General features: G+C 37.3%; 1 protein-coding gene across 1 annotated transcript; it reads left to right on the plus strand.

Moving 5' to 3' along the window:
- The first annotated feature begins 6649 nt into the window (after nucleotides 1–6649).
- MCHR2 (melanin concentrating hormone receptor 2) lies at nucleotides 6650–24731 on the plus strand. The gene is given in 4 exon segments (XM_087777127.1): nucleotides 6650–6831; nucleotides 14254–14463; nucleotides 24534–24697; nucleotides 24700–24731. Coding segments are annotated over 4 exon segments (588 nt in total).
- Nucleotides 24732–25133: the final 402 nt, after the last annotated feature.

Genomic DNA, 25133 nt, shown 5'->3' on the forward strand with positions numbered 1-25133 from the left:
AGACAGTTTTGTTTAGGTGGAAGACGACCAGGTTAGACAGTGATCAGAGCATACTTATTTTAAACAATTTGTAGGCAGAATTTTTTAAAGAAGCTTTAACAGTGAAATCTTCGCAAATGCCAGGGGAAGCATAAGAAGGGAAGCAATGAAGGTGTTTCAATATTTCAGAAGTAAGTAATGAAAAAGGTTAATCAAAAGTAAGATGAATAGCATATTTCAGCACAAATCACAGTAATTTCCTTGGACAGCAACCTTAGACAAATAACCTGTTAGCTTTTTTCCACCTTTATTGCCACATCAACAAAAAGGGAAAGATAATTCTCAGCCTTTGTAAAGTCAGAGTTTAGTGATCTCATCTTGAACTGGATATAGTAAATGTCATCAGTGTTCTCACTTGCTCCCTTGGGCAGGTGGCTGAATGGATTCAGAAACCCAGAGGATTTCTGGATGCCCCACATTCTTAGGTAACTGCTTCAAACAAGTTTGCATAAATTTCAAATTTCTGCTCTTAAGTTACGATCTTCAGACTTGTCAGCTCAGGGCTCTTTTCCTTTTCCAAATCTCTCTTCCTCCTCTCTTCCTAATTTGTTCACTTGTAGGTTTTGTTTTCTTTTGCACTGTATAAAACAATTTCTTTCCACGACAACAGAAAAGGATTAAAATGTATCAGTCATTTGCAGAATTCGTGCCTTTACTGATTGGGATTCAAAACATACTTCAACACTGGAGAAGTAATTTTAGAAAGGAAGTAATTGAACAGATGATTATTCCCCAAGCTTTGACCACAAGCTTCGAAACCAGAATAACTACGTTCCATTTCCAGCTTCCCAAAAGATGCTGAATATCATTCTCTACCTGCTTATACTGAGCATCCCGCACTTCCTGAAATATGCCTACTACACACAAGTCACTAAATGACTGACAGTAATTCCTAGCTGAGAAAAATTAATTACTAGAGAAGGTCACTCTAAAAGCAATAAGCATATTTTCCAATAAACATCAAAGTGTTAGTTCCTATGAGTCCTTTATAGTAGAACAAAGTAAACAAATCTAAGAGCTCAGCCAGAATTAGTACCTAGTTTTAAATAGATTCTTGCAAGATACTTGTCCAAGATACTGAATGTCAAGAAGTTCGCCCTTGTTCCAAACATCCCAAATATATTTTTATCTAATCATAGGCTGTCCTTTTCCAATCTATGGGTTGCTATTTCCTTCTCTACACTCTGATGGGTATACTTTCAAATGTAGTCGTATATTGGTTTAAAGAGAGTAAATTCAAATTGTAAATAGTTATTCTAGTTATTCTATGTAAATAGGTTTTCTACAATGTACTGGAGAGGAGATAATCTGCGACACAAGAGAAATTATCTCAAACAAGCTACTTATACCATACTCACATCTGGCGTAAATCTAATGATTTCTCTGGTAGGGTTACCTCTGTCTTTTCCTGGACATAGCTTTTTTTGTGCCAGAAACTGTCTCAGTCGAGCTGTAGGAATCACCAGAGTTTCTTCTATTGTCTTCTTTTTAATCTTAAGTGTGTTCAAGCACAAAGGTCTCATTTTCAAGAACCCTGAGGTACTGTTGCATGTGCAAAAGGGAGACATTCAGTCAAATGCCATAGAAGCTGTCTGGAATTTAATCTTATATCATCAGGAATGTCCAATAAGTAATAAATATTGCAATTGGCTCAGAGTTAAGAGAAAGTTAAGACTACAGCTTTGTGTGAAGAAGAATCAATGAATTCCCTAATGTGAATTATAAATATACTCAAAGTTGTATGTGCTATTTGATCAAGCAGGATAGTATAAATGGTCATGTATTTATTTATTCTAATAAGGAATAAAAATCAAAGAACTACTTAAGAACCTGCAGTCTATGACTATGCAAAAAGTGCCTAAAGGCTGTTAAACGCTCTGTAAAAACTCCGACCAACAATAGCCCAGGTCAGAGTTCATGGTTGCCCTGTACAAGCACAGGTTGCACCCATTAGTCTCTGGTTTTCCCACTCTTTATTAGAGCCCTTATGACTATGTAGCACTGCAATTGAGACTATAGTGTATTTGTAAGATGTAGATTGAATACCAGTCTAGAGAATATTTTCTGTCTCTGGATCTTTTTTCACTTTACTGAGGTGTAAGAAAAACTTCGTAAGTGTCCACATTTTGCAGATGGACTAGCTAAGCAACAAAGGATGTAACAAACATGCCTGAGGTCATACACTGAATCAGTGGCAGAAGCAAGAATTAAATCCACATCTTCCAGTTTTTCTAGAATAAAGGCAATGGAGAAAAGGGCAAGTCAAATTATCAAAAAGCAACAAGACAAAAGATTACTTTCCCTAATTAAATGAGATAACCTTCTGACTCGAAACATTCCAAGTCAATGCTAAAATTGGTACCGAACTGCAGAACCGTGCAATGGCAAGATGTGGGCATGCCCTTCAGACAAAATCTGAGCATGTCAAAGGCACCAGAGAAAGTGAGAATAGTTGTAAGTGACACCAAAACTAAGTCAAGCACACTAAGTCACTGACTTTTTCCATGTAGGAGTCAGTCTGTAACTGGATAGAATTAAATGAAAAGATGATTTTTTTGTTGTTGTTATTTGATTAAGCTGTCACCAAGAATTATTCCTTCAGAATGCATAAATTACAGATAAAAGAAGCTACTCTTCTTGATTGATTTTGCCTCTAGTAAAAGTGTGTTTTGTTACTAAAAATAAATCAGGGTTAGTATGCACTCACTCCTGTAATAGTCCCTGGCAGTTATCATAGAATCATAGAATGTCCTAAGTTGGAAGGGACCCACAAGGATCATCGATGAGGAAGAATAAATTCATAGTATAAATTCCATCTGTTTTAAGTGTCTGAACTGCTTAGTAACAGGTAAGATATTTTGTAAGAAACACATTTATATACAAGAAGTTAAATTAGACAGCTTGTATAAACACTTCAATAGTGTAACGGTTTAAAATACAGAGGAGAAATCTTAAAGACGCTCATTAAGAGTCTCAACTATTCTATGGAAATCTTTTCTCAGTTTCATTAGCCAGTTTGATCCAGACCTCAAAAAGAAGCCCTACTCCATGTTCTAAATATCTATTCTTCCATACTTAAGCAACCGAGGAGCCAGCTTCTTTTCTCAGCTTTTGGGGTTTCTGAATTTGTGTCACTGTCATGGTGAATTTGTGTGCAGCTGGTTTCTGTGACCTTAAGTGATGAAAAATTACTGGTTTGAATTTCCCCCATAATTCTAGTTCTTCATATAACAGAGTTTTGTTGATTTTACTGCAGATGGTGGCTTGCTATGTCATAGAAGAATTACAGGATGGGTTGTAAGCATCAGTATTAGGGACATGGTTTAGTGGTGGACTTGGCAGTGTTAGGTTAATGGTTGGACCTGATGATCTTAAAGGTCTTTTCCAACCTAAACAATTCTACAATTCTATGATTCAGCATGTTGCCCTGACTTACAGAGCCATCATAAGCCTTGCTACACTTGGAAGAGTTTGTTTCCTTGCCAGAGTTTATAGGAAGTGAGGTACAAGAAAGAATTGTGCTACTATATCATTAGGGCCCATGAGAAGACATTCCTGTGTTTATCTTCAAAATGCTGACTATATGGGCTTTGCTTTTATAGTTGAACTTAGGTTAGCTAAGATGTTTTCCTTACTGACTCAGCCTTCCATTTTTGTATGGTAATAGCTTGTCAGAGGAAATGAGAACACATAACAGATGTATCAAAAATTAGAAGCTTCAGAGAGTATATTTTAGCTTTTACATTTTGTCACTGAAAGAAGTTGATGATACACTTTTGAATAGTCTGTCCTTTCAGGGATTATGTTACTTAAATTATTAGGCTTTTTTCTACTCCCCAACTGAAATTTAAAGGGTGATTGATGTCAGTAATTTTGGAGGCAAGTACTAAAATAATGCTTTTTAATAAATCAGTTGAGAGAGTTAGAAAAAAAAGAAGGGCTTATTAGCTTTAAAGCTGGTCTGTTATATCTGACACCCTACTTACTGAAGTAAACTATTATTCTTTTCCCAATTCTTTCACAAAGTGCTGATCTTACATTTTCAAACAGAAAGAAATAGGATTTTTTTAATTGGCTGAAAAACTCTCATCTGCCCTTTTTACAAATAAGATAGCATTCATTTACTTCATAGAAGCTAAGCACTAAACAGGCACTATTTTCTTTTTAGCCAAATGTATCTGTTTACTATTAAATGACCGCTGGATCAATCACTCATTGGGAATGGGAGGTCACACCAATAACAGAACCAATTTTGGGTTTTCCACTTTTTTAATTCTTGAAAAGTTTGTGATTTTGTTATAATACATAAAATGATCATGCCTCTAATGTATCTTATAAACACCTTAGTAAGGTATGGTTTCAAGCATATTTGTCAAGAAAAATTGTTTTCACTGCAGGAGCCATTTATCTTGACCAATACAAGTAACTGTGTTTGTAATCACGTGCCATTCACTTAGGATTTGTATGGCACAAATGGTACTTCACCATAAAAAGATACTTTCCTACATCATGACTTTGCTGTGAAACATAAAGTTTGTAAAGTTCTTGGTGGTCTTCAACTTAAATGCATTATACAAGTGTAAAAATTACGCCCCTATTCGTACTCAGGGAACATATTGTCGCAGGTAAGTTTCTTCTCTGCAAACAACAGGAAACTGCTTATTTTTAAATTAATTTTAAAAAAAATTCTGTGTCTGCATTTTATTTTCATTATTTTTTTGTATTTCTGGTAGCCTCTTGGACCCCCTGGTTTCAGCAAGTAAATTAAGCCTTTATTACCTGCTGCCTTCTTTGTATCTTGAACAGCAGAACCCTGCTACTGTTAGTTTGATGCTATTGAAGAGCAGTGACTCATCATCCCGTAAAGACTATAATCTGGGAAACAGGTGATTTTATTCTCAAATGCATAAGGGAATTTTATATTATATAAAGGAATTTTATACTTTATCCTCGGTTGCAATTTTGCTTTAAGGTACTGTATTTACTGAAATAAATATCAAATTTGTTACAGATGTAGATTTGTCTCAAATTAGGACTAAAAACACACAAGTATGATCTGCCTCTCAATTAACTGTTTTTTAAAGTCGGATATGGGTGTAACTGCAGGGCAGTATTGTTCTTCAGTGCCTTATCTGAAGTTGCTGGACTCTCAGCAGGGCTTACTAAATTATTTTGAGCAGAGTGCCTTTATATATTTGTTCAGATCCTGCCAGCCTGAAGTTGCACTAGGCAAATAAAGCAGAGAATCAGGCTACAGTTGCATAAGTGAAGTGGGGGGGGAAATGATCTAAGGAAAAATATATCATCTTTACTTAAGGAAATATAGTATTGCATATTTCGACAAAGAATCTTGAAGGTAAAGACTTTGATTTTGTTCAGTGCATTATTATAGAAAGTGAGCCTATGGGATAGAAGACAGATAGTTTTGCTGCAGCAGCTGGAGCTGTTGAAGAAATGGGCTATATGCATCTGCACCAATAGCTTTGTCCTCAGGTATAACTTATAGCTGAGAAAACAATAGGTTTCTTGTAGCTTCAGGCATCTCAAAACGGACACACAAGATTAGAGGTGATTTTGAATAAAAAAAAATAGATTTAACATCATTGTCTCGTGTTTCACATATTCAAGAAATCATAGAACAGGTAAGGTAGGAAGAGAACTCTGGAGATCACTTAGTCAAACATCCTTCTCAAAGCAGGGTCTGCTCAAGCAGGTTGCTTGGGGCCACATCCAGTTGGGGTTTTTTAACATCTCTAAGAGATATTCAAAGAGATGGAGATATGTGGAGACTCCACAACCTCTCAAGGCAACCTGAGTCCAGCGTTTGATCACCCTCACAGGGAAAAATTCTTTCTTGTGTTCAGATGGAGTTTTCTGTGTTTCAGTTTGTGCCCATTACCGCTTGTCCTGTCACTGGGCACCACTGAGAAGAGTCTGGCTCCTGCGTCTTCACTCCCTTGCAACAAAGTATTTACACACATTGCTTAGATTCCCCTGAGCCTTCTCTTCTCCAGGCTGAACAACCCCAGCCCTCTCAGCTTCTCATATGCCAGATGCACCAGTCTCTTCACTAACTTCATGGCCCTCGAGTAAGTCCCTGTCTCTCTTGCACTTGGGAGTCCAGACCTGGATCCAGCACTGCAGATGTGTCACCAGGGCTAAGTGGGGAAGAATCACCTCTGTTGTCCTGCTGCTAATGCAGCACTGGATGCTATTGACCTTTGCTGCGAAGGTGCATTGATGGCTTGTGTTCAACTCCTTGTCTACTGGGACCACCCCAGCCAAGAGAAAAAGTGGACACTGGGCTTTTTGAGAGCAGAATAAACACTGTGATTCTAAAATGGTGTGTCTTGGACAATTAAATTGTTTAAATTATAATGGAGTTATTATATCACAGATTTCATTTTGAAAACAACAACATCCACTTCTTTTATGTCCAATCCTGAATGTACAAAATCATTTGGCGAAAGGTTTTTATGAAATTCAGATGACCATTAAACAGTAGTGTACACTTAGATACCAGACTTAACTAATTATATTCAAATGATTAGTCCACAAATAATTTCTTTCCTCTTGCTACTACAGAACTAAGTCCTAAAGTCACTGAAGAATGAATGAATTTCAGCATTCCTGTCAGAACAGTACACCAGACTTGTTTAACAGGTCTTGGAGCAGATGGCACCATTACCAAGTGATCGGTGCTGCAGAGACAATCATCCTTCCCTCTCTGATTGGGATTATCTGTTCAACAGGCTTAGTCGGAAATACCCTCATTGTGTTCACAGTAAGAAGGTATGGAATGGAATACATTTTGCAATAAGATTTATAGCTGAAAAAAAGAATTATGACTACATTAAGGGAGTGAATTGCCCAGAAAAGACAAGGATAGCAAGTTTTTCATGTTTTGTTTAGTCATTGACATTTACATCTCGTCAAAAAAAATTAAATCATGACTACAGATAGCGGTAATATGTGCCTGCTTAGCCTTTTCTGTTATGAGAAAGCACTTAAGTGTATGATTGACTTCAAACATATCACAGAAACCAAAATACATGCCTTTTTCCCTGGCTTCTGTTGTAATTGGCAGCAATCTTCCCACTAGCACATGCAAAAGCTAGACTGAACTTTAAACTTTAGTTATGGTACTAGCCAGGCATTATAATGTCTTACAAAATGCTTTTAAGATCAGTTGAAATACAGTCTTTTTCTCCTTTGAAAACTGCACTTCTACCTCAGATTATTTTAACAACAGAGCTCCATCTAACTTTTGCCCATTTACAGCAGCTTCCTAGAACTCATTGCTTTTTTCCAGCACCACCTTGCTTCTAGAAACAAGGGCCTTAGTGCCAGTCAAGGATTCTCACATGACAGGAATTAATACCTCAAGATATTTTTGTTATATTCTGAGAAGGTAAAATTGCTGAAGTTACTAAAGTTTTTTGGGTCATAAAATCTGACCCAGACATCCTTTATGCACAAAAATACTTTCTAGTCTCTTAATTTTAACAAGAGATTTCTTTTTCTATATAATAAAGAATTTGCTGTCAAGTGGCTGATGCTACCACAAACTCTAAATCCATAAGCATGTATCTTGAAAAAGTGGCTTTTATCTTCAGCACAAATTTAACATAAAGATTTATGACAGCATAAGGCATACATATGTCACACTTTACAATGATTAATAGATGGACTCCGCCCCTACATACTGTGCTTTTAAAGGAAAGATTTCCAAAGGCCAACCTAGGACTAAGTGTCTGTCAGCCCCTGAACTTTAGTAAACTTTGCTTGAAACTACCAGAAATCCAAAGCCTAGTGCACTCAAGAACATTGTAGCTCATAATCTGAATGCAGAAGAGATGTGGAAACAGTATGTCTCAAGTGAACATAGTGGCAATACGACTTTTAAAATGTATGAATGAATAGAAAGGAAAAAAGAAATCACTGAGTTTCTAAAAATTAGTTGTAGAGTCTCTAAAATAACAGAATGGAAGGAAAATGAGAAGGAACAAAGATTTCTTTTGTCCCTGGTGAAAAGCCTTTGTCTAGCCTAAATAAAAATACGAGAGACAGAGCAAATAGGCACAAACAATGACTTGAAAAAAATAATATAATTTAAACCGCATTTGTGTTCAAATGGGCATGAATATTTATACACAAGAAAAGAATTTGAAAATAGTGCATTGAAAAATTAATGTGGTAGTTACCAACACTAAAAAAGACAGCCACAAACCTCAGACTCTGTAGATGAATATACATTTAAAAAGTAGCTACATTTTGAAAAATAACCATGTCAAATTCTCATCCTTCACTAAACAGATCTGATTCTCCTCAAAGGCTCTGCTTCCGAGCTGTGCTGTCACTCTTTATTGAATACATTTTCTCATGTATACATTTAAATTTTGTTAGCATTACAGACTAAATTCTTTTAAGAGAGAAAGAAGCTAGATTACCTCTCTAATTAACTAGAAAGTTATTTACTTTCCAGTAGCAAATGCTTTACTGATGATAGAACATGGTAAAGAAAGAACCTTGGAATTTCAGCTCCTCAATTTTGTTTGCAGGTCTGCCAGCTAGGGACAAACATTTTTAAGTGTGAATTAAAATTATATTATCTGCAAATTATTGGGAGAAAATACCTAAAGTCCTAATGAAAGTTACATGTAATATATGTCTATGCACTAAGATTTAATTTAAAAATTAGTAAGTCAATGACTTTTGGCTGGCCCTCCTTGTGTGAATGAATTTAATCCCTAGGAATAATAGAGGGAGTTGAGATATGTTGCTATTTAATTAAAAAGAAATTGGTGGAGAAAATGCTGCAAGAGTTCAGTGTCAGCCAGAAGTACCCAATAATCTTCATCCCAGCAACCTAGAAAAACTGGTCCCCAAAACTGCAGTTCTGCTAGAAAGCATTTTATGTAAACCTACTGACTTTGGTCAACCAGCTGGTGGGAGAATGTCTATGTTTTTGTGTGGAGAGGGAAAATGTGATCCAGACAACCCCGATTAGCTGCATTAGTCTGACTTTGTATTTTTAAGGAAGAGTATGTTATAGAAGAGAAAAGGGAATCAAATACAGTTTCAATTATCTATGAGTACAGCTTTTCAGATTAATTTGATTTTTAATAAGGTAACTAAGAGTAAGTGGTAAAATAGTATTTCCTAAATCAGAGCTTGCAGATAAGTGTTACAACACTTATTACTTGCATTCTGAGTCTTCAGCTGGAGAAGGTGTATTTGCAACTGAATGTAGTCACCAGTAGAAAATTTTTGAAACCACTACATACAGCTAGCCTGTCCAGATTAGAGATTTTATGTTATCAGATTTTATATGTTATCATGTTGGAAGTTATTAACGCAGCTAAAGAACAATGTAATGAGTTCAAGAATTATAACATGAGAAAAAAATTAGCTAAATTGTGGATGGCACTAGGCAATGTTGATAAGAAACAAGTTTCCTGAAAAGATTTTCAGGAGAAATAGGTTAACGTGAAACTTTCAGGGACTGGTCAAGGGGCCAGCCAGATTTCATATTTTCCCTCAGAGACCTGAGGCAAAGTGTAAGAGTGTGTCAATAGTATTCCTGATGACATATGCTGGGGAGATGTGGCTGATGTGAAGGAGTATAAGACTGTCATACAGGAAGGACTAGATAGAGGAGGGACTAGAGCAGCAGAAATGCGGTAACATTTAGTAGCACAAAGCACAAAGCCATAGAATTTTTTTATTTTTTTTTATAAATATGAAGCCCTGCTGTCAGTTAGAAAACAACAGCGGAAAAACTCCTGGGATTGCTGTGTGCTGTCAGTAGGCTAAAGCTGCGTGAGAAGCACACACAGCTGTAATACACGTAAGGCTCTGCCTTTCCAGAGGAAAGAGGGAAATGCTAATGCCATTCTCCAGGCTCATAACAAGGCCTGAAATACAACTCTCACCAGCTGTTTCCAGGAAACATAAGATATTCAGACTGGAATAAGAACAGAAAAGAACAATTACTAGAACCAGAAGAATGGAGAACTATGAAAATTCACCTAATTTTTTTTTTTTTTAAAGGCTCAGAGGTGTACGTTTGCTGTCTATAAATCAGGATCAAATGCAGCAGAAAGGTTAAAGGACTGTTTAAACTAAAGGCCAAAACTGGTACAAGAGCAATTGGGTAGACCCCAGTCAGGAGCTATTAAAGGCTGATAACTGGAAGGTGATTTTTACCTTCTAGAACAGTGATGTCCTCTGATAGCCTTCAGTAGGAGCAGTGGAAGTAAAATCATTATTTCTGAGGTGAAATTACTCTGTTATGAGGAGGTCTTTTCTGACCTTGTTGCCCGTAATAGCCAATGACTCAGTTCTGTGACAAGGGTTCTCTCTTCCAGTCTTAGGTTCCTGCTTTTCCTAAATCTAGCAAAAAACCCCCCATCATGTTAAACAACTACCCAGTGCCCTACAACGTATCTCAGCTGTTCTGTTCTTTATTCCTTGCTGAGATGGGAAAGCTAAGTGTCTCTGCATTGACAGCATGCTGTCAATTTACTCTGATTTCTATGATTCTGTTTTAGACTTGTTTCAGAAATAAAAAACAAGCTAATGTTAGAAGTGTGGGTCTTCCCATGATCACATTTGGCACAGCAACTGATACATGTCTCTAAGTGATGTTATCTGGCTTGACTGTAAGATTCAGTTAAACAATAATATATTTTGGACCAGAATATCTTGGACAAACTTCTGTAGCTATTGCTAATCTAATGTTAAACATTTAGATAATGTTGTTATTGAACAACAAATTAGATAGTTGAATTACTTGGAAGTATTCATCGCTAGATATGGTTAAATGAGAGAAGACATAGAGGCAGAGATGTAGAACAAAAATGGTTGCCATTTCTTTGTGCAGTTTTTCATAATTGGTACTGAGCAAGATTCATTCTCACAAGATTTTATAGGCCTTACCCAGTTGTACGGATGTGAGTAAATTTTTTCCAGCCTAACTTTGATTGCCCAATCCAGTCATCTGGGTCTCTCCATGGAGAGGCACTACTGAGAGTAATACGTATCATCTTTGTCATATACCTATCTAAGAGCATAAATTGCTCCCAGAGTTCTGTTTCTCTGCAGTGATTATGGGAGCCAAGATCACCTGGAGATATTAGAGGTCTAAATTTCAATTCGATAAAATTAGCTAAGAAGAATCCAACCCTCAATTAAAGGGAGAAAAGATAGTACAAGTCTTTCCTGATAAATTATTGAGATGTTTTTTCAGCCACTAGGGGAAAATAACATGCACAGAAATGATCCAAGAGGGAGGACAGTACATGCTTACCAGCACAAAAGGGCTACAAGATAGCGTTAAGTACGTATAGGACTGCTGCTGTTGGACTTGCTCTTCTCAGTGACGGAGGATCTAGGTAAACTCCAAGTATGACAGCAGAAGGGGACTATGGTTAACATCAGAGCTATAAATTTAAAAAAGCTTCCTGTCAGTCAAGCTGGTTTGCTGGGAATGGTTAGATTTTGTAGGGAAGGACAGGCCTAGGTGAGAGAAGGACCTTAAAGCTGGTGCTACTTGCCATTGCAGACGTAGCCCATAAGGGATGCCATTTTGACCTTTCCTGTTTGAAGAAAGGGTATATGCTTGTGTTTTTAAATGTGTGATACTTATAAATCATCTTGTCTTTGACCTGAAAGATCACTTCCAAATTAACACTTAAGCTTCTAGTTAATGAAGACTCTCTGTCTAGGAGGGTATAAATAAATACTGATGACAGCACATAATGCAGTCAGAGGGGATAAATAATGACTGATGACAATACCTAATGCACTTGTCATGTTCCTCAAAGTGCTTACTGGAGTGACAGCCAGTATATGGATTATCACATTGTCGTGTCTGCTCAACACTTCTTTTTTTTAATGGATTGGGATCCTTTAAATCCATTTTTTAATGAGTTTAATCTGTAGAAGTAGAATTGAAGAGAAGGTAGGACTGACCACAGATTTGACATATGCACAGATTTTACAGAACAGCAATTGTGCTTTTGTACATTTTTTGTATGGTGTTTCAGAGATGGAAATTAACCTGGCGTGGGTGGAAGGATCAATTGACCAGCTAATATCTGTGGCTTGAGAAACTGCTGAGAATCTTTCAAAGCTGTGGTGAGAAAGTAGAAAACACTGAAAGGATGAAAAGAAAGAAGTTTGAAGTTGAGGCTATCACTATTATTCTCCTGGTTTTTTTTCTTTTTTTTTTTTTTTTTGGTAAAGTGATAGTTTTAGCAGAAGGCAAGCACTACTGACTTAATAAAATATAAGAAAGTTATAAACTATAAAATATGGCCAAAATTATTTGATATTATAAAGTTTACTGCATAAGTTACCATTTATATACTGTGGCTCTGAGCCACCACAGGAAACTATATGAAAATATGTATGAAAATATGTGTCCTGGCCTCTGGACACTGATCTAAAAAGGCATCATTTTCTGAACCTCAGTGTAAAGCATGGGACAGTGGGTCTTACAACACTTCCTTTTACATCGACCATGGGACAGCTGTTCAATGTACATTCTTTGTTGATTAAATTTAGCATAAAGTGAATTTAGAATTTGAGATTCTCATTCTCAGTCCAAAAGTAATTTCTAATTTAGCATGATTTATCCTGGTAATGTGAATGAAATAAAGCAGAAAAAGACCATTTTAACTTTTTCATGAAATGACATGTACAGGCAGTTTTCAGATGCTTTGAAACCTGTGTGTCTGAGCATAATGGTACCAATTGATGCCTTGCAGGAAACACAGTTTGGGGCTTTTCGTTTCCTGGAGATTTTGCAACCTTCAAAGTTCAAAAAGCTAAAGGCACCAGAGGAAAAAGATCACATATGCGTCATTCTCTCCACAAGCTCCAGTCATTAGTGCCAGAAGATATACTTTATAGATGTCTGGCTTTGCTTTCAGCATCATAACCAGATGACAGTGAACCATACTTCATAATTTACTAAAAATTTTTCAAAAAAATACTTTTGTCTGGCTCATTCCCTCTAGCTTAAATTTGTTTCTTTGGAAAGATGTTTATTTCATAGCTCGTAGCATGCAGTGAAGGCAACATGAAAAATGTGTAATTAGGAACTCTTCTCACACAGGTCATTTTAGGAAATGATGGTCATAGAGCTGGACTTCTGAATGTGGTTTGTGGGCAGCCAGGTAGAGTTCCCCCAGCTGCAAGTTCTTCTGTGTCTTCCAGTAAGAATAACAAATAAACTGGTACTTTGCAGTAGACTGGGAAAAAAAAAATGGTTAGAGATACTGAGAGGGAGCCTAGACAAATAGCTTAGACTGGACATCTAATTTGTAAGTTAAGATAATTCCTATATGGAGACTGTGGATAAGGATGTTTTTAATAAGGTCCTGTAATTAAAAAATATTTTATAAATATCAGTGCTTTTCAAAGATGTTTTGTGCTTCTTTCCTTGATTTGTATAGAATAAGGCAATTTAAAGTCAGGAATTCTTTCAACTGCATGTATAACATTCCTCCAAGCCTAAATCAGGAGGTATACTAAGGATTACATTTTCGTAAAGGAAGCTAGGAAAGTGTATATATCACACAAAAACCATGCAATATAACATTATGAAACTGTCAAATCCAAACTCTCAGTACTTAAATGAAGACTGTGCATACAGTTTTAACTCAGTTGTGTTCCCTATGTATGTATAAACTTCATGAGACTATCTTTAAGTATTTGACTGCATACTATTTTTTTTTCCCCTGAGGATCATTCCTCTTTCACCAGTTCCCTTTTTACCTTGAGCACTTGAGAACCTCTTGTCTGCATCTTTAAGCAAGATTCAGCCCTGGGTCAACTGTGTCACAGGAAGGCTCTGATCTCTCCTCCTATTTATGCTAGACTGATGTTTCTAGAGTTCCTATTTCCATCTGACCTGTTTTAATTTTGAACACTTTATAGTTCTCAAAGGAGAATACAGATAATTGTGCTCATGTTAATAAATTAAATAGCCCATTCAGCCTCACTGGAAAGCAAAATTATGAGCTATATATTTTTGTTGAGCCTAAAATTTTTGGTTTGAAATATGTAAACTCTAAAATAGTGGTTCTCATGGTGTACTTATTTGTGTGTAGTTCCATTTTGAGGTCTGCTCTATCAACAGTATACTTGGAAAACAACACAGTAACTTGTCAAGTAATTGTCTCCACGTCTTCCAATTTATTTCAGAACTCAGAAAAAAACTATCCCAGATATCTACATCTGCAATCTGGCTATAACAGATTTGGTTCATATAATTGGCATGCCCTTTCTCATTCACTAATGAGCACGTGGAGGTGAGTGGGTTTTTGGCAGCCCTTTTTGCACCATCATTACCTCCCTGGACACATGCAACCAGTTTGCATGCAGTGCCATTATGACAGCAATGAGCTTGGACAGGTATGTGGTTTCAGATTTTCATTCTGTACGCAAGGACAATAATACCTGATTGTGTTTATGCAAAGCTGTAGTAATTCAAGAATGAGAAATGCCATCAGTTATGGTTAATGATTTTTTGAAAACTGCAGGAATCTTTTTCTGATGTTTGTGGAGGTCGCAGAAGTATTTTAAGTCTCGCTATAGCATCATGCTATGAACAAGGCCTTAAGGGATCCTAGACAACACCAGTACTACTGTTCTGGGACCCATCTTTAGAGGTGCAGCTTCTAGTAAAGGCTTAATGTCACTAAAACTAGATTTGTTTTAACTGTTCTTGTTTAAGGTAAAAACTTGGTTTCCAGGCAGACTGCAGAAACCTACCGTATCTGTTATTTTTTAAAACATTTATTAAAATGCTGTAAGATACAACAAGAATTTTAGCTTTTATCATAACTACAGATTTCAAAAACGGCTTCTGTATATTCTTGATCTTAAGGAAAAAGTGACCAAATTCAGGAAAGAAACTTCTGCTTTGGACCAAAGAGGTCTTTCACATGTCAGAGAGAGCATGGAGGAAAACAAAAAGACAAACTTTCCTGCATAGCATGAGGCACTTGTCAATCATTAAGAAGACATTCAAGGGACAACTTTGAACTTATGAGCTAGGATAAATAAACAGAGCCAATGGGAAGGATGGTTGCTATTGAACTTGCAGCATACAAGACAGCATGCTGCCATGGAAGTGGAATGTAGTCACTAAAGGGAGGGAGAGAAAAATTATCAGAAAACAGAAAGCAGAAAGTAGAAAATTGAAAGTTAGAAATAATATTGAAATTGATAAAGTATGGCTATCATAAAGAGGCTACACTAATGCATGATATTACAAGTCTTATTTGGTTGACATGCAGTTAAAAAAGAGACAAGAAACTGTCAATTCCTTTGAAGTTCAATTTTTAAAGCTCTGTTCTTATACTTGCATATGAGTAATGTGACAAATGACAGACTTTTCCTGTATTCCTAAAGAATTTACACATACCAGTATCTTTAATCTTGCTGTTTAGAGAACAAAAATTATGCAAAAGACAGTAAGTAGTATGCAAAAGGCAGGAAAAAGACACAACATATAATGAAGAAAGACAGAATATCAAAACTTGGTATAAAAAATATACCTGTAAGTAAAGTAAAGCCATGTCTTAAAATAGACATTTGGTTTTTTTTTTTTTTTTAATTACTGTGCTTTCTTTTCTATTTTGAGGCAAGTTTTTCTGTCTCAAATACACTTGCCTAGGAAAAGCTCTTCAAATTACTTCTCTCCCATTTGTTTTATCACTGCTAATACCAATTATGACACTATAGCCAAGACAGACAAAGGTTTTTCACACAACAAGCTCCCAAACTGTCTAGTGCTTGATAGTTTCAGAAAAGCACCTCTGAATCCACCCAGGAGCTTTCATTAAGTGAAAAGATTAAATCGGCTATTTTGCAAAAAATCAGCAGAGTTTATCAGATTTTGTTTGACTGTAAAATCATCCCAAATTCACAATAAAAGCAAGAAACATAATTGACACCTTAGTCAATTCTATGGCTAATGCAGCATTGAGCAGCTTCATGTTCTCGTTCACTTTTCTCAAAAACAAAAGCACTTCTAAAGGAAGACAGGAGCAGGTCAGACCTGGGAAGGCACTTCCAGAAGTCTGAGCTGAATAAAATGACTATCACATGCAAATTAATATCTGTCATATTGCTGGATAATATTTTTATTCCCATAAATCCTCTGCTTCATAATAGGAGTGAACTATGTCATGCAATGGTCCTACAGAGACTTTAGTATTTCAACATTTCTTTTTGCAAATCAAATTTCTTTATAAGATCTTAAGAAGTGGCAAAACCAGCTGTTCTCTCCATGGAGCTCTAGGGGTCAATTTATGAGGGGTACAATGTATAAAAGTTTGGTTTTCATTACTCACTTTAATATGAAATTAAAAACATTAAGGAAAGCTGTAAAAACTATGCAAGTTAGGTATGCGTATTAAAATTTATGAGAAAGTTTTCTAAACTGACATCAAATACATTTTTTAATACAGATTCCTGTTAATGCCACAGGCAACATTACATAAATTAAACCTGAATGAAACCTTGGTAGCAGAACTTTGGCCTATCAGTTAAAAAAAAGCTTCCTAAGGAGCAGCCCACACCACCCGTTCTCTGGATGAGGATGCACATAGACACACATAGACAACAATCCTAATACAATTTACCCCCATGTACATCAAAAGTAAATTTGACTGTTCAATGAAAATATCACTTGCCTAAGCGAAATCAGAACTGTGTATGCTGCAGACAGCATTTCCTCGATCCCAGGTGTTGATAATACTCTTATGCTGCAGTCTCTGGTGAGACAGGAGAGAGCATGAGATGGGTGAAAAGGAGGTCTGGTATGGTGTCCTACACTAACGTTCTTACTTGGAACATTCCAATAAGTCACTTGACTTAAACTGAATATGAACATTGCAATTAGCAATGTTAGTGACTTGTCTGAAATGGCAGAGGAACTTTATGGCCTATGACATTTTAAGAAAAGAGCCAAGATTTACATGTTCAAAATAACTAATGCAGATTCAGAAGTCACATCATTCCTTATTCTTTAATGGCGTACAAGATGCAGCTGGTAAAACCTATGCCAGACTTTCTTTCTGTGACGGAAGGCTGTGAGGCACATCTCATTCACTGTAGCATGACTGCATTGGAGCATGTCATAGGAAAATGCCCCTGTTTGGGTCCCTTCTTACAGAGTGAATCTGCTTCTGACTACTTCTTTTGCAAAATTTGGTCATAAGAAAAGGTGTAATCCTTTTGATAGGGGTTCAGTTGTCTGTGATCCAAGGCATGGTTTTGGTATGGCACAGCTGTATAATCTTGTCTCAGCCTCCTAAGGAAATTGCTAAATGCTAAACTGTGTGAAAGTACTTAGAGTAGAACCATGTGTGCTAAGAAAGGTAAGATTGCAGCCAGAGATAAGATCGTTGAGATGGAGACAGTTGGCAACTCAAAGGTTCGAGAAACACTGGCACAAAAAGGTATAAAATACTAAAGAGAATCAGGGAGTCTGAAGGTGCCCCTCCACTCCCACTGTCAGCTGTACAGCAAAGACTCAAGGGTGCCGCACAGGGGTGGTAAGAGTATTAGCACTTAGCCTAGGAGCTTGCTAGTCCTAGCTGTCTGTAGTCTGTTGTCCGTTGTAATAGCCAAGCTCTTAAGGCTTCAGGCACATAAAAGGAGAGGTGAAGCTGGGAAGATAAATTTGGACTAAGCAGCTCTGTGATGGCTGAGAAGAAACAGGGAGGTGTTCCAACTGTTTGCAGCAGCCGAGGCTGACAGACATGAGAAAATATGTTCCTTGTTTGCCCGTTGATGTAATGTTCCTCTAAGAAACATTTACCAAGGCAGTATCACTGGTAGGGTGGGCCATATCTCTATGAATGTTATGGGCTTTCAGTTATTTAAAACCAGAACCACCTGATTTACCATGGACTAATCCATTTACTCATTCTTCACACTCCTTTTTCTGTTGCTCCTTGCTTCACTTCACATGCAGTTACAAACACTCCAGCCACAGGAAAAGGTAAAAACCTTTTAAAAGCTCAGTCTCCTGAGCAGCCCATCATTTGATGCTGAACATAGTACACTTTGCAGCCTCTTGGAGCAATCCTAACAGCCTACATTTTAAGCCAATAAAGATAACAAATTAGTAATTAACATTAATTGGATAATTGATGCTAATTAGTGATATTAATGATAATAATAGTGTCAGTATACTATATTGTGACTATATGCAATACATAGTAATAATGTTAGACCATAGGATGTCAAATATCATACGTTAAGATACATCCAGAGGCAGGAAGAAAGAAAGCAAGGAAAAATCCAAGCTCTGAGATGTTTCCCTTCTCCTTGTCCAATATGCATGACAGAAGTATGACCACATGTTTATGGCTTTGCTAGAAATCAGACAAGATGACATGCAGTTAGCTACAACATTAACTAGGAGCACATGCTCCCATGAAATATTTTCTCCTTCAAAGTGTCACCTTGGCTTTCATGATCTTACCTTTGGTGGTGGTTGGTCTCATAGATGTTCCTCCACGCAGCATTGTAACAGCAGGTTTGGCAGAAAGGCAAAAAAGAAAGGCGGTAATAGGCATGGGTAACAGGTACCATATACCTGGTGCCTTGTACATTTTGAGAGCTCTGGAGGCTCCATCACTGCCTCCTTCTCCAGCTCTCTGTGTCAGAGACACAGCTCTGACACTCCCGTTATTGTTTGTTTGAGGTAAGTATTCTTCAGACTTTTCCCAACAAAAGACTCTTTTGTTACTGATAATTACTTTGTCAGATGAGGGAACATGTCTGCCTTTAAGTTCCACTCTCTGTTTGAAGTGGGAATTACCCTGTATTTTCAAAACAGCATGTTTTCCCAAATGCACCACTCACATTTCATTTCACACATTTATCATCGGACTGTAGGCAAGATTGAAAATTACATCCAAACTGAAACAACCAATAGAAATCCACCGCTGCAAAAGAATGGAGACAAAAGCTGCTTGATAAGTGTTTAGGGTGAGATTAATTTCTTATTGTCTGGGGAAGGGTAAGTCAGAATACCATCAGGCTGCAATAAGTTTGAGTTCTATGAAGGAAAAGAATCATTTACATTTACATTGAATTGAATTTCTGGTGGTGTTTTCATTCCATTCAGTCTAATGATTTCATCTTTAAGTTCATTAAATGACTTTTTTTCTTTTGCTCAGATGAATATTAAAAATGAGAACTAGAAATCCAGGAAAATTATCCTTTAAAGTCACATATCAGTATATGAAAATGTTCAGCAAAATAATTGATCCAGAAAGTGTGAAAAGTCATTTTAAAATACATAGGGAAATACACAGATATACAGGCCAGATTTTAGTACCCTCACCTGCATCATTAGTAACCTGCCCTTTACTTTTGTGAGAATCCTATGAAAACTCAGCTGTGTATCCAGGAAGACAATGTCTACACAGCAAAAGGAACAAGGGTCAGCCAGCCCATAGGCAGTGGTTGGCACCTCTGGAGCTGGAAGATGTGGATTCCGTACCCATCCCAGGCTAAGGGGGCTCCTTTGCACATGCCATTCCTTCCCTTAAAGATCCTCAATGCCCATTAACACAGTTAGTTTTATTACAAACTACATTAGTCTGATAACCACTACACTGCAGCTGCTATCACAATGAGTTACATTCACTGTTGAGAAGTCCTGAGCTGTGCGGGGCTCTGGTTTTTTGAGCAAAAGCAATATCATCTGTTAAGCCACATGTCACATGGTGCCTTAAGAGCCTCAGCCTCTTACATTGCTAACAGCCCTCTCTCTGAAGCTCTGTAGCTGGCTTTCTGCTGGCAGCTCTGTGCCCAGTCACCCAAGCTGCCGCAGCAGCCTTTCCCAGAGCCTCTGGGGCAGCACTTTCCCCTTGTTCCCACGCTGTGGATCTTGCACTGTTATCCTCCCAGCCCTGCACCTGCAAACCCAACCGCGTTGTTACGGTGTGTTCTCATGGGAAGTGACTACCACCAGCGTGAGAACCACCCCTTCTTCCCCTCCCTTTTCCTACCCTGTGGTCAAAGCTTCTGGTTGACATTAGTGGACCCAAAAACTTGCATGCCCCAAGCTTAACAGCAAGTCAGCGTGCAGCCTCAACAAGGCGTGCTCTCAGCAACATCAATAACATCATAGGCAGGAGCAACTGGTAAGAACTAATGAAAACTGTGTTGATACTGTGGAAAAAAGCATTACAGAGGGAACCATATATGACACTAGAGAAGAGACCCAGAGAAGGATGCTTGTCTGGAGACCCCCCCATTGCTTCTCTTCCCAGCTGGCCACTCAGGACAGCTTTACCTTTCCACACTCTCTCTTTTCACTTTGATTTTTCCCTTAAAGTAACTATATGCCATCAGCTACAGACCCTGGTAATAAATCTCTGTGCATGTGAACCTGTGTTAAAAACCTTTGTGCAATACACAGTTCTTAATGAAAGAGCTAACAAGAAATAACCAATGTTTTTGTGGTTAGGTATCTTGTGAGCATAGGCAGCTTGAAACAAAAGGGAGATCTCACTGAAACCTTCCTGCTAAGCAGAAGCATATGAAAGCATTAAGGTGTTTTTGTATCACCCAACTGTAAGCACAAAATAAAGTTCAGTCTCTCATTAACAGCCGGCAGCAGGCATGTCTAAGAGGTGACTCGCAGGGCATATGGCGAACACAGCTAAGGACAGAAAATCATGTCCTGTCACCTTCCTTTCAGCCTGCAGGAAGAGGGGTGCCTGCTTAGGTGCGCTTCTTACTCCATGTTAGCTACTAACGTCACTTTTCTGTGCTTCTCCCACACACCCTATTTCCATCTTACACACTTCCATTTTCTCACAAATACTTCCTTTAATTCACGGTTTGTTCACTGATTTTTTTTGTAATGTCCATTGTAACTTTCTTCAGTATTCATTCTTTGGAAACATCTCTGCTGTCAATTTTAAAAAGAGTTGCAGTATTGCTCCCTTACTTTGCATGGAGATGTTGTTTGCACCATTTGAAAAATGAAAGCAAGCTCAAAGCATATATAGTATACTGTGCTTACATTGAGACTAAGAGGTCAAATTTTGTGTAAAGTGGGAGTAATCACAAGCTTTAAGAACTTGAGAAGCCTGTAAATTACTCTCAATTACAGTGATCCTGTATGCAATATCAGTGTCAGAAGCTATTTCCATGAGGCAGCCAGTGAAATAGGAGAGGTAGCTGTACCAAGAATGGTACAAAGCAGCTCTACCATTGCAAATGTAGAGGATTTCTATTCTTTCTGTCACCATCATGAGGACTGAGAATAACAGCATGAAATTAGACATAGCTTTTTAAGATATCAGATGCCAGAAAAGCCTTTTGCTGATTCTAGCAATAATGGCCATTACTTTAACCTTATTTAGTGAAAAGAACTTCGTTGTTGCAAAGCTTGAATAACGAAAGAAATCTCTTTCATGCTCATATTCAAGCAAGACTGAAAATAATTTATTATCACATGAAATACGAATCTTTCTTGATCTTATGCACTGGTTCCTGATCTTCATTGGCCCAAGGGCAATAGTACCAAGTAACTGAGGTCCTGCAGGGACGTTGTTCTGACAGGCTGCTGAACGTGATCTGTGAAAAACAAGTACAGGACCTCGAGAAACATTCCAAGGTCTTGCAGGCAACATGTTGCCAGCAAATACAGAAAAGGATCTTCTGATTTGTATCAGATATTTACATTGTGTAAATTGTACAAGTGTGGCTATGTATTAATACAGATACAGCAACACAGCAAAGGAATGACAAGTATTGAAAGTTACTGCTGTCCAGTTAATGATATTTCTGGTTATTTACTGATACCAGTACTGGACTATTTAATCCACAGTTTAATTAAAATTGAGGTTTCAGCCTGGCGAACACATTCTTAAGCAACCAGTCACTTACGAAGCTTCTGCTCTCAGCTGCATTGAAGAAAATTCACAGCAGCATTCCTGGTTTTAGTAGAGTAAACGTAGATGCATACCAGGGTATCTGAAAGCAAAATGCAATGTTCAATTGGCACACATTACAGTTGGTGTTATATACACCTATCTGGCTTCCTGTGTTTTTATCAATGTAAATGTAGAATAACTCCACCAAACTCTGTTCCTTTATTTCTAATAATTTAATCCACCTAATACATGTCTACACCTGTTTTTCTTTTATGAAATCCTTTTAAGAAGGAATCACATTATAAAGACTGTTTCTTGCAGACTTTTATTGTGTTTTTTCTGCATTTTTCTCACTTGATCTGTGAACAGCATAAATAGTTCACTGACTGAGACAGAGCTTTTCATTTCTAGCTAAGGTATAGCTTGAGAGCGATAGAGAGTTAATCTCTAATGGCCCTTGTTCAGAACACACCAAAAATACTACTTTCTGGGAAAAAAAATAGTCTTCTGCAAGAATGAAGTACTTTCCGAATCAGCTTTCTTAATTAGCTGAGCACAAGAGCTGTGGGATTCCATGTGTAGATGATAACCCTTTAGAAAAAGAGTGCTGCCTTAGGCAGTACCAGAAACCTCAATCTTAATATTCATATTACATTAGCTTGGACTGTCTTGTTTTGTTGGGCTGTCATTTTTTTCTGCTCTACAAGCACTAACATTCAGTGAACATTTCACCAGTATTTAAACATTTCTCAGTTTTATCCTTTCAACTTGCACAAGTTTTAAATATTCTGACATGAAGTCAGCAGGATGGAATTTGGTAGAGAAGCTTCTAATAGCCAATCACTAAAAGAAAATTATTTTCAAGTATTGTTTAAATTCCTATATAATTTGTCTTTCTCATAACAGCTAGTAAATCACTCATTTTCAGAAAATTACATTTTCAAAAGATTTCTGTGACTATGATTCAGTTTTCAGTCTTTTTGAAAGAAACTGAGTCAATCTAACTCCCACAAGAGAGATGTGTTTCACTACTACTACCCAAAACTCTTCCAGCATTATGCATGAAAAAAGGCATGTGTGATATAGTTGAAAAGGAAAAAATTAAATTTTTGATCCATTTTGTAGAGGCTGGTCGTAAAACAGATGCTTTCTACCAAAAAAAAAAAAAAGCCCCAAAGCTTCCTCTCTCCTTTTTTTATGTAAAACTTTGACATTCAGGAGCTCTCATTTAGCCATATCACTTGTTATTAATTTAAGAATTATGAACTGATAAATGGATGAACTGAGTTTTCTCCATAAGTTTCATCTCACCCATTACTCTTCAGCATTATGGTTCCTCACCCACGCACCAGCTCCTGCTGCCAGAGGTTGGGTTCTTCCGCCGTAGCTTGCCTGTGGAACACCAGAGTGAGGTCGCTTGGTTGGTTTCTGGTTGTCTCGTGGTTATATCACCTCAAAGCCATCACAGGGCAGTGCTGCAGCTTCCCTCAAACTGCTTTACAGAGTTTGACAGCCACAAAGCAGTACCAAGACCCAAGGCAATGTTAATTTTCAGCCTTTGTTGCATACTGTCTGCACCCAGTAACTTTTGACCAGGCCTATGGCTGGTCCCAGTATGCCAGATTCTGCATGTGCAAAGGATGGAAAGAAAAAGGAAGAAATTAACTGTCAGGTTTCTGTACCTTTGTTGAATTTATTCGAAGATGATTTGACACCATTCTTCCCAAACAAGTTGTTAAGCTGTGAATCAGTGGTCATGTTAGTAGGTAGTCTGATCTCATCTGGAAATGAAAAGATGTCCCAAATGCAGTGGACTTTGTACCTACCCTACTCACTCCTGAAAAAAATAGAGGGAAAATACACCCCACTTTAACTTCCCCTTCTTTTTTATGACATGTGAATTGTTGCATTTAATATTCTGCTTTCAGCTCCAAGATTGCCCACTTTAATCCATTTTGCTCTGATAGATTAAAATTCACTCCAAAATGTGTAGGTCATGAAAAAGAAGTTGAATTCATTTTGTATCATAAGCCACTGCTAACTGAAGATTACTTCTAAGGTAGTGAAGTCTTTCAGTTGTATCTTCAGTTATGTGGAGACTAAACATTTAAATTACAACTATAACAGACTTGAGTGCTCCTAAAGCTAAATATATATCAGAAAGTTCTTTTTTTTTTTAAATAGCAGTCTTGCCTGTATTAAATTGTCTCCAGTCCTTTTCTAGAACTAACTTCATCTCAGATTTTCTCTCTGCTTGATTCTTGTATGTCTGAATTTTTAAATTCTATCTCCTACATGCTAATCTACTATAATTTATTAAAAACTCTCATCATATTAATTAAATAATGTTGTGACAAAAGCATGCTCAGTTGTAACAACACTTGTTGAATGTTAAGGGAATTGCTTGAATAAAAGCCATTCTGGCATGTTGTACTAGACAACTTTTAAAAAATGCTGTTTCCTTCCCTTGTGATGGCTATTCTTAGAATTTTTGTTTTGCGGTCAAGAATATTAACCTAAATATTTTCTTGTTTTTCTATTATATTACTATGTTACCTGCTTTTACAGGTACCTTGCTCTTGTCCAGCCATTTCGCCTAACCCACCTGAGAACGAGATCATAGACAATTTGAGTAAATTTATGTTTATGGGTGGCATCACTTATTCTGATGTTCCCTGTGTGGGTCTACTCAAAAGTAATAAAGTTCAAAGATGGTTTGGAAAGTTGTGCTTTTATCTGACCTTACCTGATGATGTTCTCTGGTAAGCCTTCAAAGCTCGGGGGATCATGTTTTCAGCTGGTATTGAGGAAACCACCCATTTTGTCTCTGGCATCCCTGACCAGCAGACAGATAAATGGATGGATGGATGGATAGAATAGAACACACTCACCAGAGTGTGTTTGTTATTTTAAACATTAGATTTGAGAGTTGCTTGACAGACAGAGCTTGGGATCACATTGCTTCAGAGCAGCTTCTGCTAATGTACGCTCCCATTTCTCCTTCAGTCCTAAGACATGTTGTGAAAACTTGTCTTAGAGTCTTCAGAGTCCTTGAAAGAGGCAGAAAAAAAAAAGGAAAGTCTGTTCCTACACTTTTAATGGAAATACATAAACTGCCAAAGGACTCTGTATTTGTGCTTGAGGGAGTCCACATGTCCAAGGATATAT

Source organism: Nipponia nippon, unplaced genomic scaffold (assembly GCF_047370975.1).
Source record: "Nipponia nippon isolate SJK-2023a ecotype South Korea unplaced genomic scaffold, ASM4737097v1 scaffold_4, whole genome shotgun sequence".
Taxonomy (NCBI): Eukaryota; Metazoa; Chordata; class Aves; order Pelecaniformes; family Threskiornithidae; genus Nipponia; species Nipponia nippon.